This window comes from Chelmon rostratus, chromosome 6, assembly GCF_017976325.1.
Source record: "Chelmon rostratus isolate fCheRos1 chromosome 6, fCheRos1.pri, whole genome shotgun sequence".
Lineage (NCBI taxonomy): Eukaryota > Metazoa > Chordata > Actinopteri > Chaetodontiformes > Chaetodontidae > Chelmon > Chelmon rostratus.
In genome coordinates this window covers 9,754,659-9,766,335 of record NC_055663.1, presented here as the reverse complement: position 1 = coordinate 9,766,335, position 11,677 = coordinate 9,754,659, and the positions used below count along the sequence as shown (strand labels likewise).

The following is an 11,677-nucleotide window of genomic DNA, read 5'->3' as shown; positions in this document are numbered from 1 at the left end:
TGCCATGGATGGATGGATGGATGATGTGCTGAGCAGTTTTCAACCTCACAAAAAAATAATGCACTGATCTGATGCAAACCAATCACCGGCAAGTATCTAGAGACATAGCTTATGTAGTAATGAGGGTACATGTAGGAGTGTCATGTACAGTTCTTCCAGACTGGAATGTAGCTGGTCCCACCCCAAACAACTTCCTGTTTGTCAGGTTTCAGGGCAGAACATTATTATACACACTTTAGAGAAAAATGTCAGCTCTCGTTTACCTTGAAAAACAAACATATTGTGGATCACCTCATCAGAACACGTCCAATCTTTGGCTCCATGTCGTTCAAACGTCAGAACTCTAAAACTGATGAATCACCACCACAGGAGTGTTCATAACCTTCTCGGGCTTCCTGAGTCCGGTTGATGCTCGGGCATGTGACCGGCAAGCATTTTGCTTTCTGGATGCACACTGATACGTTGCACTACTGTGTGTCCAAAACCAATCAAATGTATCCTTGTGCATTTGTATTTCCTCACTGCCCCAAACTGTGACTGCAAGACGACACAGACGTTCCACCCTGAGCAGGAGCGCATTCTTTCATCTGCCTCGCACTGCAGAGAGCAGATTTATTGGTTTCCTCCGAGAGACATAAATGACTGATTAGGTTTCTGGACTGTAACTCACAGCACAGTGTTGGACTGATAGTGTAGTAATGTGTGAATCATACTCTTCCTCCAGTGTTTCTCGCTCTGTGCATGATCTGTAGTCCATCTCTTAATGGTGTATGACAGCTGGCTTCTGAGCAGCTGAATCCCATGAATTTCATGGACTGTCTGACCTTTTCTTTCACTGATAACATGTGGTCAAACGTTCATGTTTCCCAGCGGGTGAACCTCTCCATTTTGAACATCTCACAACTTTTTCTGTGATGCTTCACAATGTCCCGAAATGCAAAAAGTCACTTTTAAATGATTAAGATTGAGATCAGCTTCTCAGTGTGTGAAAAACACTTTCCCCTCACAGTGCAACTGGGGCAAAAAGAGGCTAAAAAAAACTCCATACAACCACAGCAATAATCTAACAGCACTTCCTCTTTGTCATCAGCGTTCATTCATGCAAACTGATGGATAAATGAGACAAGCAAAGAATAATTCTGTCCTGTCACATATTATAAAACATCAAAACTCAATTTTTCAAAAACTCTCTGGCAAAAAATGAAGATGATGATAGTCCGATGGTCAGATCTAATGTGATCTATCACTCATAGTGACAAACCCACAGAGAACTATCATGGACTCATCAGTTCTATGTAGCTTTAGATTTGCGTTTCAGCTCATTGTTTTGGTTCTCTCTCACCTCTCTCATACAGCTGTTATGCGCAGTGGAAAAAAAAAAAAAAAAGCTCTGATGGACCTGTTGCACACCACCTGCCCAGCAGCAAACAGCAGAAAGACGCAGATATTTCCCTCAGGAGTTGGTGATAATAATAAAGGTTCCCCAACCTAAAGCAGGACATGCAGTTATCTTCGTCTTCACATAAAGAGCTACGCAGAGTTTAAAAAGTGAATCAATGTTTATTTTCACCAGTAAAAACATACAGTATCTAACATTTTTTCCACAAAGAAGATCCTTTAGTTGTTTTTTTTTTTCCAAATCATTTCAAAAATCCTCGGTTATTTCAAAACACACATTCTGTCCGACTTCTTCAATTCTAAAGAGGAAGAGTAATTTGGAACATGTCTTCACTTTTGTGCAGTAGCTGAAATTCAACTCCAGAAAACGATTCACCTCAAGGGAAATTAAACCCAGACATTTCCACACTCAACCAGTCTGTAGTGTCCTCACGGCAGCTCTTTTAACAGTTGGACAGGGGACGAGTGGAAAAGACTTATAACACCAGCAAATACTGTACAGCACCACAGAGACGGTACAACATATCAGCCATGATGCATCTGTGTCCTGCAGAAACCCTTTCCATCCATTTTTCTGCCATTTTTTCATACCGTGACAGCTGGTGTTCTCTCCAGCATGTAGAAAATATTTCACATTTGTGGGACAAAGACACACCGCTGCTAATGAATGCACTGTTAAGTATAAAAATGCATAGGTGTTACAGGAAAAACAAAAAATATAGAATTCAGTTTAGGGATGAGCTTCTTCCTCGAAATCCAGTTCTCAATTCAGAGGTTTTGGGGTCCAGCTTCTTCAAACTGCGCTTTGGCACCGGTGGTTTCTGCAGGACACGCTGTACAAGACGCTGTTCTGTGCTTCTCACATTTGTTCTATAAACAGCATGTTGTCTTACAGAGAAGATTTCCCATGACTGACTGTGACACCGACAGCCCAGTGCCACTGCTCTAGTGTTACTATTTCAGTTCCACATGTTTCCTCAACACTAAAACATGCTACTGGAAATACAAAGGAGTACATGTGCAACTTGAGACGTTAAACTGTCACATGTGCATTTTAATTAAACCCACAGATCATGCTTTCAAACGTGTTTCCTAACGCTTTCGTGTAAATTTGCTGGAACACATTGATTTAAAGCTCAGTAAAGGTGTCTCGACAACCTGCACTGGGACTCAGGAGAGGCAAACGTTCAGTTAAATACCGTCATCTGAAAGGTTTTTGGGCCCCACAAGTTACTGCATCTCAACATGAGACTTAAAGATACTTGCTCCAACGTCGGATCCGACCTCATCAGCCAGAAGGTCAACATTAAGTGAAAAGACCACGTTAATGCTGTGATTCTGAGCGTGTCCTCACAAAGAACTTCTAATTCTAATCACGATCAAACTGTTTCTGACTGAATGACATGCTAACAGTTACCGCGGGTCATTAGAATTAATAATAAAGAGCAAGTTGTTCTTCATTCACGCCTCCAATACTGGTAGATTTTACAAGTGCAACTGGCTGGAGTATTTTTGATATCTCCCTCGCGTTGATGTCACATAGCCTGTTGTTCAGGTCGAGGAAACTCCTCAGAGTTTACTGAGCATTCAGTAATGGATGACTGCTTGGTCAAAATAACTTAACACAACTTTGTGTTCATGTTTAGCTTCAACATGACATCGTTTCCGTCAGTCTGCTTTTCAAGCCGCTGTCATGGTGTGAACTTTCTCACGGACCTCAGTCTGTTGTCAGTACTACAACAACTCTGATGCGACAAACATCAGACAAATAAAATCTAAAGCTACAAATACCATTCAGTATTCACTGTCTCAGTGACGTATCAATCCAACATTAAAAACCAATGTTTCCAATGAGCCAAATGTTTTCTTGGGGTACAATGACGCACTTATCCGGCAGTAAATGCACAGAAAAATGAGGTGCGTTTCTAAAAGACGGCAGTTCAAATTCTCTGTTGATGGGACCGAAAATTCAATCTCAATTGCTTCATTACCTTTGATTGGGTGCAGATGTCCTAGTAAATACTGTATAGTGAGTGTGTGAAGTGCAACGTGACATAAAACTGCTTTCTATTACGCTTTGTTGCATTTTTGAAGGAAACCACTTGAGTAAATGTTGTCGTCTGGCGGCAATTACAGCTTATGTCTTTACCCTGGAATGGTTTAGTAGTGAATTTCATGACTATTAAGACAATAAAAGCATTGCATCAGAACAATGCACACATACACAAAACAAACACACACAGGTTTGTGTGAGCGGTCAGTCAACGAAAGCATCCGTCCGTCAGGTTCATCAGAGTCTGTTTGAGTAGCATCACATTATGCAGGAAGCATCAGACGGAGAGTGATTCTCTCTTGGTGTGTTAAGACCTGGGTGCTGTGCTGTTGGCTTCTTAACTACGCCGCTCAGGACTGGTTCAAAGTCTGTGAGGTGCAGCTTGTTTTTATAAGGATTGGTCCTGCGTGGAGCTCCAGCCTCAGCCAGCTGCCGACTGCAGGGCGGAGTCTCAGAGCTTCTCCTCCAGCCGGCTGCTCTTCCTCAAAGGACGTCGACCCCTGAGCGAGACGGGAAGACAGGAGGGAGACAAAGATTAGGACTGTCCCTCAATCAAACAGCATGCTGTCATCGCCAGCCTCTCTACTCAGTCCACAGTTTGGAGGAAAATACAGTCACAGCTGTGCATATATTCATCCTCAGCAGTTTCAGTCTGTCCGATAAATCAACACTGCAGCAACTGTTCTGGTGTTTCTGGTGCATTCAGTCTGATTTCAGTCACATAAATCCATGAGCTTTCATGGATCCCTTATAAACTAAGCTGGTTTACCAACATTTTTTGTTAGAAAACACGGGAGCTGCCCATTTATTTTGGATGTGGTAAGAAATTATTGCCTAAAACCTGAATATCTGAAGTAAAATCAGAGCATTCCTTCATCTGCCTCACAGAAACAAGAGATAATACTTGTACTATTCTATTTATTGATACCCCAGAAGGGAAATATGGGTGTTACATCATCAAAAGGAAAGAAATAAGTACAGATCCGTAAAGAAACTGAAAAAGTCAAAGATAAAGATAATACAGGAGAGCTGCTGCAACAGGCTGATTACCGCTCAGCATCCTGAAGTAATCAACCATCCCACTGAAAAGCCTGGCAGAGCTGACTCGCTGGAGTTAAAAGAGCGGGAAACTAAACAAGTAGGGGAGGCGGGGAAAGGAGGTGAAAGGAAATTTGGACTATCAGAGCCTTGTGATTGGATGGAGGGGAGGCAATCTGCCTCGTGCAAGGACCAGATCACGAGTGTGAGCCTTGGTGTGAGCCGGCCCACTGACAAACTGGACAAAGTTAAAAGCTTCGGTCATGTCACAGAATCAGGAATCATGCCTCTTCTTCTGTCCCCATCTCTTACCTCCACTTTAAAGTGCGGCAATGAATGTAATGAGTCATTTTTAAAACTATTTTTCTCATAATTAACACACTGAGCCATAGAAATATACAGTGACAACTCGGTGTGAAAGAACACTTCAGGTGTTTCTGAGTAAGATGAGTAATCCTGCTTCTGGAAATAACCAACTGATACCATCATCAACAGCGTGTGTGTGTGTGTGTGTGTGTGCCCGTAAGGAAAAAGAAACCACTGATGACTGTCGTGTGGATGCTGTCGTGATCCTGCTCCCACTCACATGAACTCAAATACACAAGTGATATTTAAATGACTCGGCTTTTGGCACAGTATGAAACACAGAAGTCTCCTGGTGTGAAAACGCTGCTTTCTGACGAGGATATTTGATTAAATATGGAATATAAACACTGACTGCCTACTGAGCAATGAGAGTGCACATCTCTCACTAGATAATAACCATCAAGTATTCAGCCAGGCCACACTAAAAACAGCATTTCATATTTGAAAACGTCTAAACAGAGATCTTGCGGTGCCATGTTGAAAAGGTCTGATGCAGCTATTTTGAGACACGAAGCTGCAGTCATGGCCTGTAGGCTCATGTTTGTATTATATGCACAAAGCTAACTGTACACCATTACCAGGCAGCAGAGCCAAAGCTTTGTGCTTTATTTTATTACTTCACATGTTTTACATTTTCTGCAATTCTTTAATTATGTTAATATTCAGTAATCCTGTGCTGTGACAGGAAAAAAAGAGATGTCAAGATTTTAGTGGGAACAAACACATTTGAATTCTAACGTGTTGAAAACGCCGCCAAAATTCACAAATACTTTCCTAAATTCAAACTTTGGTTTGCTGACAATAATCCAAACCAGTGGTTCCCCACGAAGAAATATGACTTCACAAAAATTCTGCATTAAAAAAAAAAACTGATCAACTGTAGATACTATATATATATATATACTATATCGAACTACGACCAGCTGGAATGGGAACAGCTTCTACACGAGGAACAAAAAGCAGAATTAGAAAAATACCTCTTTTCACTGCTCTCCTCTCTTTGTGTTGAGCTCTGTCTCTTTACCTCTTTATCGAGAACCTGTTGTACGACATAAGATGAATTTCCAGTGTGTGCGCACACTGTGTAACAATGAGTCTGCATATTTTTCCTCTTTGTGTGCAAACAGTTTTAGTTATGAAATCTACAGAAGTTGCATGTGACAGCATCTGACTGCAGGTCTCATCTACATCCATGTTGCAGCCATGCTCTACTTAGTGTTACATGCGGACCTTGACACTCTGATAGTGATGTGCTGTGAGTAAGACCATAAGATTACAGTATGCAACCAACTGAATTAGTGACGTATCATTAAGATTTACATTTAGATTCTGGCAGATTTCAGGCCTCCCTCCACCACTGCTACCCGACACAGTAAATTCACGTTCACATAGCTTGTTTTGTCTCTTGTTATTTTTTTCTAATACTGAATAAGAACAGAGCAATTAGCAAGTGACGGACCAGCTTGTTAACAGTATTAGTATCAATAAAAACACATCCTTGCTGCTAGCTACCCAGACCTAAACTATATCAAGAGACAGAACTGACCTGATGATGCACTCTGTATTGTGTTTCCTAATGAAAATACTTGATTTGAGGAGTATATGGTGGAGGATTAAAATTATTAAAAAACACATCATGCTCTGTTAAGAGTTTTAGGATCTTGTATACAGGACAGAGGGAGGAAATGTGGGCTGGAAAACAAATGTTCAAAAAACGGATTTAAATGTCTGTATCTGCGGGCGGTTCCTCTGCAAACACACCGCGGGACCATGCAGAATGCGAGCTTATGTTTTCACACACTTTCCTCTACTAACTCTGAGCTGCTTTCACCTCAGATTTCCTCTCGCTGCTCTCCCTCTTCAAAGGCTGACACAGCAGCTCAGTATTTACAGGATGGGTTTCTCTCTCTCAGTAATATAATCTTGACGTGTTCTTAGCCAGCTCTCGGATACGACTCTTAATCCCTGCAGTGACTCGCGCGTGCATGGACGTGCACGCTCACACACAATGCAGACACACACAAACACTGACAAACCGCACACTCCTGGTGCGCACACTGGAATAAACATGAGCGCGAGAACGCCAGCTAATCGGCCGCCGGGCATTAACACAGAAAGTGCTCTGCATTAAACTGTCTCCGTTCTGCCAAATATTATGACGCCTGACTAGAAAAGGAGATTTGAGAGCAGAAGCAGTGGAGATATGAGCTGTGGAGCTGAAAACTGGAGAAGTAGGATTATGTGATTGTGTGTGTGCGTTGCAGTGGAGACGACAGGCAGCAGGGATACTTTAAAGCGATAATATTCACCAGTGATCTTAAGCCTGTGTGAATGCTGACAGCTCTTGCCTGAAGAAGGGCTTCTTAATCCTAAAACTGTTGCAGTCGCAGAACAAAACACAGTGCAAACCTTGACTCGTGCTTTGGGACAAGTATCAGTGTGTGTTAGCTTTTGTCATTTGCAAAGCTCGGGGGATGGCTAAACGCTCAAAGACACCACAGCTTCTGGTCTCTGACTGAGGGCGAGAGTTCAAATCCCGGTGAGATTTATGAAGCTGTGCAGTCATTTGGATGGCCACAGAAGTTGCTTTTATAGCCATATGTTCAATGTGACTATATGATCTGCAGCTCATCCGTCAGAACTCTGTAAGAAGGGTCTACAGCCATGCAAGCCGTGCTGTGGGGCCGCACTTAGACACAGTGGTGTGCCGATGGTTAGCTGAAACCACGTTTACCGTGTTCGCCATTTAAAAATCAGGCTGATGGGAGTGTCATTAGTTTTTAGTATTTAAGTCATAAACCAAAGTGTTGGACAATTTTACATTTTGACCTAATGATGGTGGTAAATAACACAAGTTACAATGTTATATAGTCATAACAATCCATTCAGTAGATGTTGCACCAAAGTGGTAGAACCACTGACCCACCAACTGACCAGCTGACAGACAGAAGTTACCATCCACAGAGCGATTCAGGTTCTGTGGATGAAAACATAAACTTGTAGACCTCCTGCTACAAAATATATACAGAAATCTGCTCCATTTTTCTACAAGCCACAGTAACATTATATGTAGTTGTCCTGTCTTGCTTAAGCGGCAGAAACTGAATGAAAATGATAACACAGCTGTCGGTCCCTTCATGATCTTGAAAAGCTGTTTTACCAGCCCACACAATCAAAAGGTCCCTGTCCCGACAGTGGAGACGCCACTCCCCGCATAAAATCTTGTTTAAAAGCTCAGTTTGTTTTCTATGAGACAGAATGGCAGAAATGCAAACTGCATGTAAATATGAATCTAAATATTCATGATTTAAAGTTTCTATTATCTATTTTCAAATGATGGCAACACAGAGATGAAGCAACTAACTGTAATCCAGATCACCGGACCGTGCTGAATGTGCGAGCTGAGAGTGAAACAATGACAGTGTGTTTGTTTGTGGTACTGTTCCTCCAGCTCCATCAGTTATTGTTTATCTCCTAAGATGCAACATGCCATTAGATCATACAGGCCTGAGCCTTTGTTAAGGGAATTGCAGCTCAATCCCACTCCCGATGTTAGAGTAAATTAATAATAATACCAGCAAAAATGGTTGTAATGGGATATTAAGTCACTTCCTCATGCCTTGTTTTGTTGATGAATAAATTATAACCATAAAAACAAAGTGAGGCAAACACTGCCTAAACTGAGAAGTCAATTCTCAATTAGCCAGGCTCAGTGGAGACCCAGGGGAGTGGCTGTTACTGCTGCTCTGAGAGCTGGAAGTGGTGCTAATTTCCAGTATGATCCACCACCAAGCATCACGTCACAGCTAAAACAAGCCAAGGTCAGGAGAAATGAGAACATTCTAGAGACAGGAGAAGACACATTTGTACACAATAGTGTCCATACACGGAGGGAATGAATGAATGGTGCAGAAACACAGCAGCTGTAAGCATATCAGAAGAGATGGATCTGAGAGGAGCAGACTCTGGGAATCCAGTTACATAAGATGCATTTTTGAAGGGGTGGGGGCAGGTGAAAAGGGAAGGAAGAGGATGCATCACTGGGTGAATATGGATGGTGGATATTTATATGCTGCTGTCCTGCTGCACAGGTTCTCAAGGAGAACATAACCTTAGGAAGGAAGCTACGTCACCTCAGCTAGACTGGCCATTATGTACTCCTGAACACAACCTGTGCTTCACACACAAACAATAATATGAGCTAATGCTATTCTAGTTTTGCAATTTCACAGTCATATCATGGCTTATGAAATGTAGATTTTGACTTAACGACAAGAAACCCCAAAACACTACTGGACTGAGAGAGATTTGTTATCAGGTTCAATCACACACGACCCTGATTCCACAAAAATTGAGACGCTGTGTAAAACATAAAACAGAGTTTGTGTTCCATGTAGTAACATCCTTCATGCACTCATGTGTTCACAAACTGGTGACCCTGCTCCATCCGCGCCTGTGAACTACTGAGCCTTTCCAGGATGCTCCTTTCATACCCAATCATGATACTATCACCTGTTACCAATCAACTTGTTTACCTGTGGAATGATCCAAACAGGTGTTTTTGGAGCGTTCCACTACTTTCCCAGTCTTTTGTTGCTCCTGTCTCAACTTTTTTAAAACATGTTGCTGCATCAAATCCAGAATAAGCAGATATTTACAAAAATCAATGAATTTGATGAGGTAAAACATTAATATATTGTCTTTGTACTTTGTACTGAGTATATGTAAAAAAAAAAAAAAAAAAAAAAAAAAAAAAAGGATTAGCAATTTATCATATTCTGTTTTATTTATGTTTTTAGCAGCCGCTCAACTTTTTTGGAATCAGTGATGTGAAAAACATCTCCTGTTAGGCCCTCATTTACAATTTGCAAAACTAAGCTTCTCTAACAACAGGCTGAAAAGTACTGTTTTGTCTTCGTCTACACAGGATACATTCAGCGCAGCGTTACACGTAGGTCATCCTCATTTTGGCAGCGTTCAGAGCCCAACGCCCAATCACCGAAGTTACACTCGTAAAACAGAAGAAAATAGACTTGGAGCCTATAATCAGGCTTGGGGACATGCAAACAGCATGTGTGAGTAAAACCCCTTGTCAGTTCAGGTAGAAAAGCTCTCTACATAAGTGCAGTCCAAGGGCAGGCCGTAAAACGTAAGTGTCCACCAATCATCATGAGCGAGCTGTGTAGGCAGCTGGATTGATTTAAAATAGAATCTGCTCTGTCAGACGTGCTCGAGACAGACGACTGAAAGATGTAGCCGGAAAAGCCTCCTGTGTAGCTGCAAAATTAATGTGCACTTTTTCTAAACCTGCACTTAATTTGGGCTTTATGAACATAGAGAGACAAGAGGAAAAGGGACAGAGACTGGAGGGAAATAACAGAAGAGTTCAGAGAGTCTCAGCTGCCACACAAACACAGCACAGTTCACGCAAGCACAAACACACACATGCGGCCGCGTTTTCGTCATTTTTAGGGACATTACATAGACTTACATTTATTTCCTGGAGACTTACCATAACCATAACCCCTACTTGCCTAACCCTAACCCTAACCCGAGGCTTCACTCTAAAATATAATGATTTACATTATGGGGACTTGCATTTTGTCCCCAAAAGTAAGGCGAGTCCCCACAATGTGACTGTGTGAACAAATTTATGTCCCCACAACTTGAGTAATACATGGCCACACGCGCACACACACGCACACACACGCACACACAGAGCTATAGATATTGTCTAAGCGGTACAACAACTGTTAAGAGGCGAATAAACACAGACTGTAAAAACAACAGCGATCAAATTGCACAAATAATGCAAGGCAGAAAGCTGCACTGTGTTCAGAGTGAACACGACTTCAGAGTGCAACCACCCACTGCTCTTAGTGTCAGTCCTACCTGGAATGACTGGCTCCTGGTGTCTCCCAGTTAGGCAGGTAGGTGTTTCCACGTGCTGACAAAGGCGGTGGGGATCAGTGAGTAAGGCACAGTAGTGATGGAGTTCCAACTATCCGACGTGGGGTCGTAACAGTCCAACGTTTTACACCGCTGCGTCCCAAAATAACCTCCGACCACATACAGCTTATTCCCAGAGGCCACGGCGTGGCAGCTCATCCGTTTGGACGTCATGTCGCCCACTCGAGTCCACTGATTGGTTTCACAGTCAAAGCGATAAGCAGAGGCAGCAGTGAATTCAGTGTCGCCGCCCATGATGAAGATCTGGCTCCCTAAGACGGCAGCCGCTGTGTAGCGCCAAGGCTGGGGGCATTCAGCCGCAATGTTCCAGCGGTTACCCACAGGGTCGTAGCACTGGACCTGGATACAGGAGATAGTGGCATTGTTCAGGTGTAACACTGACTCTGTTTGCTGTGTTGATCTTCAAAGATCTAAAGTGAAGAATGTTTCAGACAACCATGCTAATAACGATTGTCTTTATTTTTGTTTGGTTTTACGTGATATTATTGATGTGAGCACACAAGTGGAGTAACGAGCATTTAATGACAAACGGTACTTAATTATAAAATGTAAACCAGAAAAACATGACTCAAGTTAGACCATTTGGTTGTCCCTTGAAAATAGTGGCTATTAAATGGCACAGTGTGGGCAGCAGTTGGAGCTGCCCTGTCAGGATTTGTAAGGAATGTGAAAACACAAATCCACCAACCTTGGAGGCCTTGTCCCTGTGTATGGTGGTCCCTCCAAAAACAAAGAGCTTGAGTTTGGCACTGACCACGGCCGCATTACTCACTCCATCTCTTAGAGGAGCCATCATAGTCCATTTGTTACTGAGAGGGTCGTACCGCTCCACCTAGAGAAATATTACACAGA

The 11,677-nt window shown here is 42.4% G+C and overlaps 1 protein-coding gene across 1 annotated transcript in view; it reads right to left on the bottom strand.

Moving 5' to 3' along the window:
- Window positions 1-1,578: 1,578 nt before the first annotated feature.
- The window catches only part of LOC121607822 (kelch-like protein 25), a 30,051-nt gene continuing 19,952 nt past the window's right edge, over window positions 1,579-11,677 (bottom strand). Inside the window, exons 10-12 of the mRNA XM_041938816.1 lie at window positions 11,514-11,657; window positions 10,748-11,164; window positions 1,579-3,951 (exon numbers count right to left, since the gene is read on the bottom strand). Coding sequence (XP_041794750.1) covers window positions 10,778-11,164; window positions 11,514-11,657 — 531 coding nt within the window. The 3' untranslated portion in view covers window positions 1,579-3,951; window positions 10,748-10,777. The remainder of the gene's footprint in view (window positions 3,952-10,747; window positions 11,165-11,513; window positions 11,658-11,677) is intronic.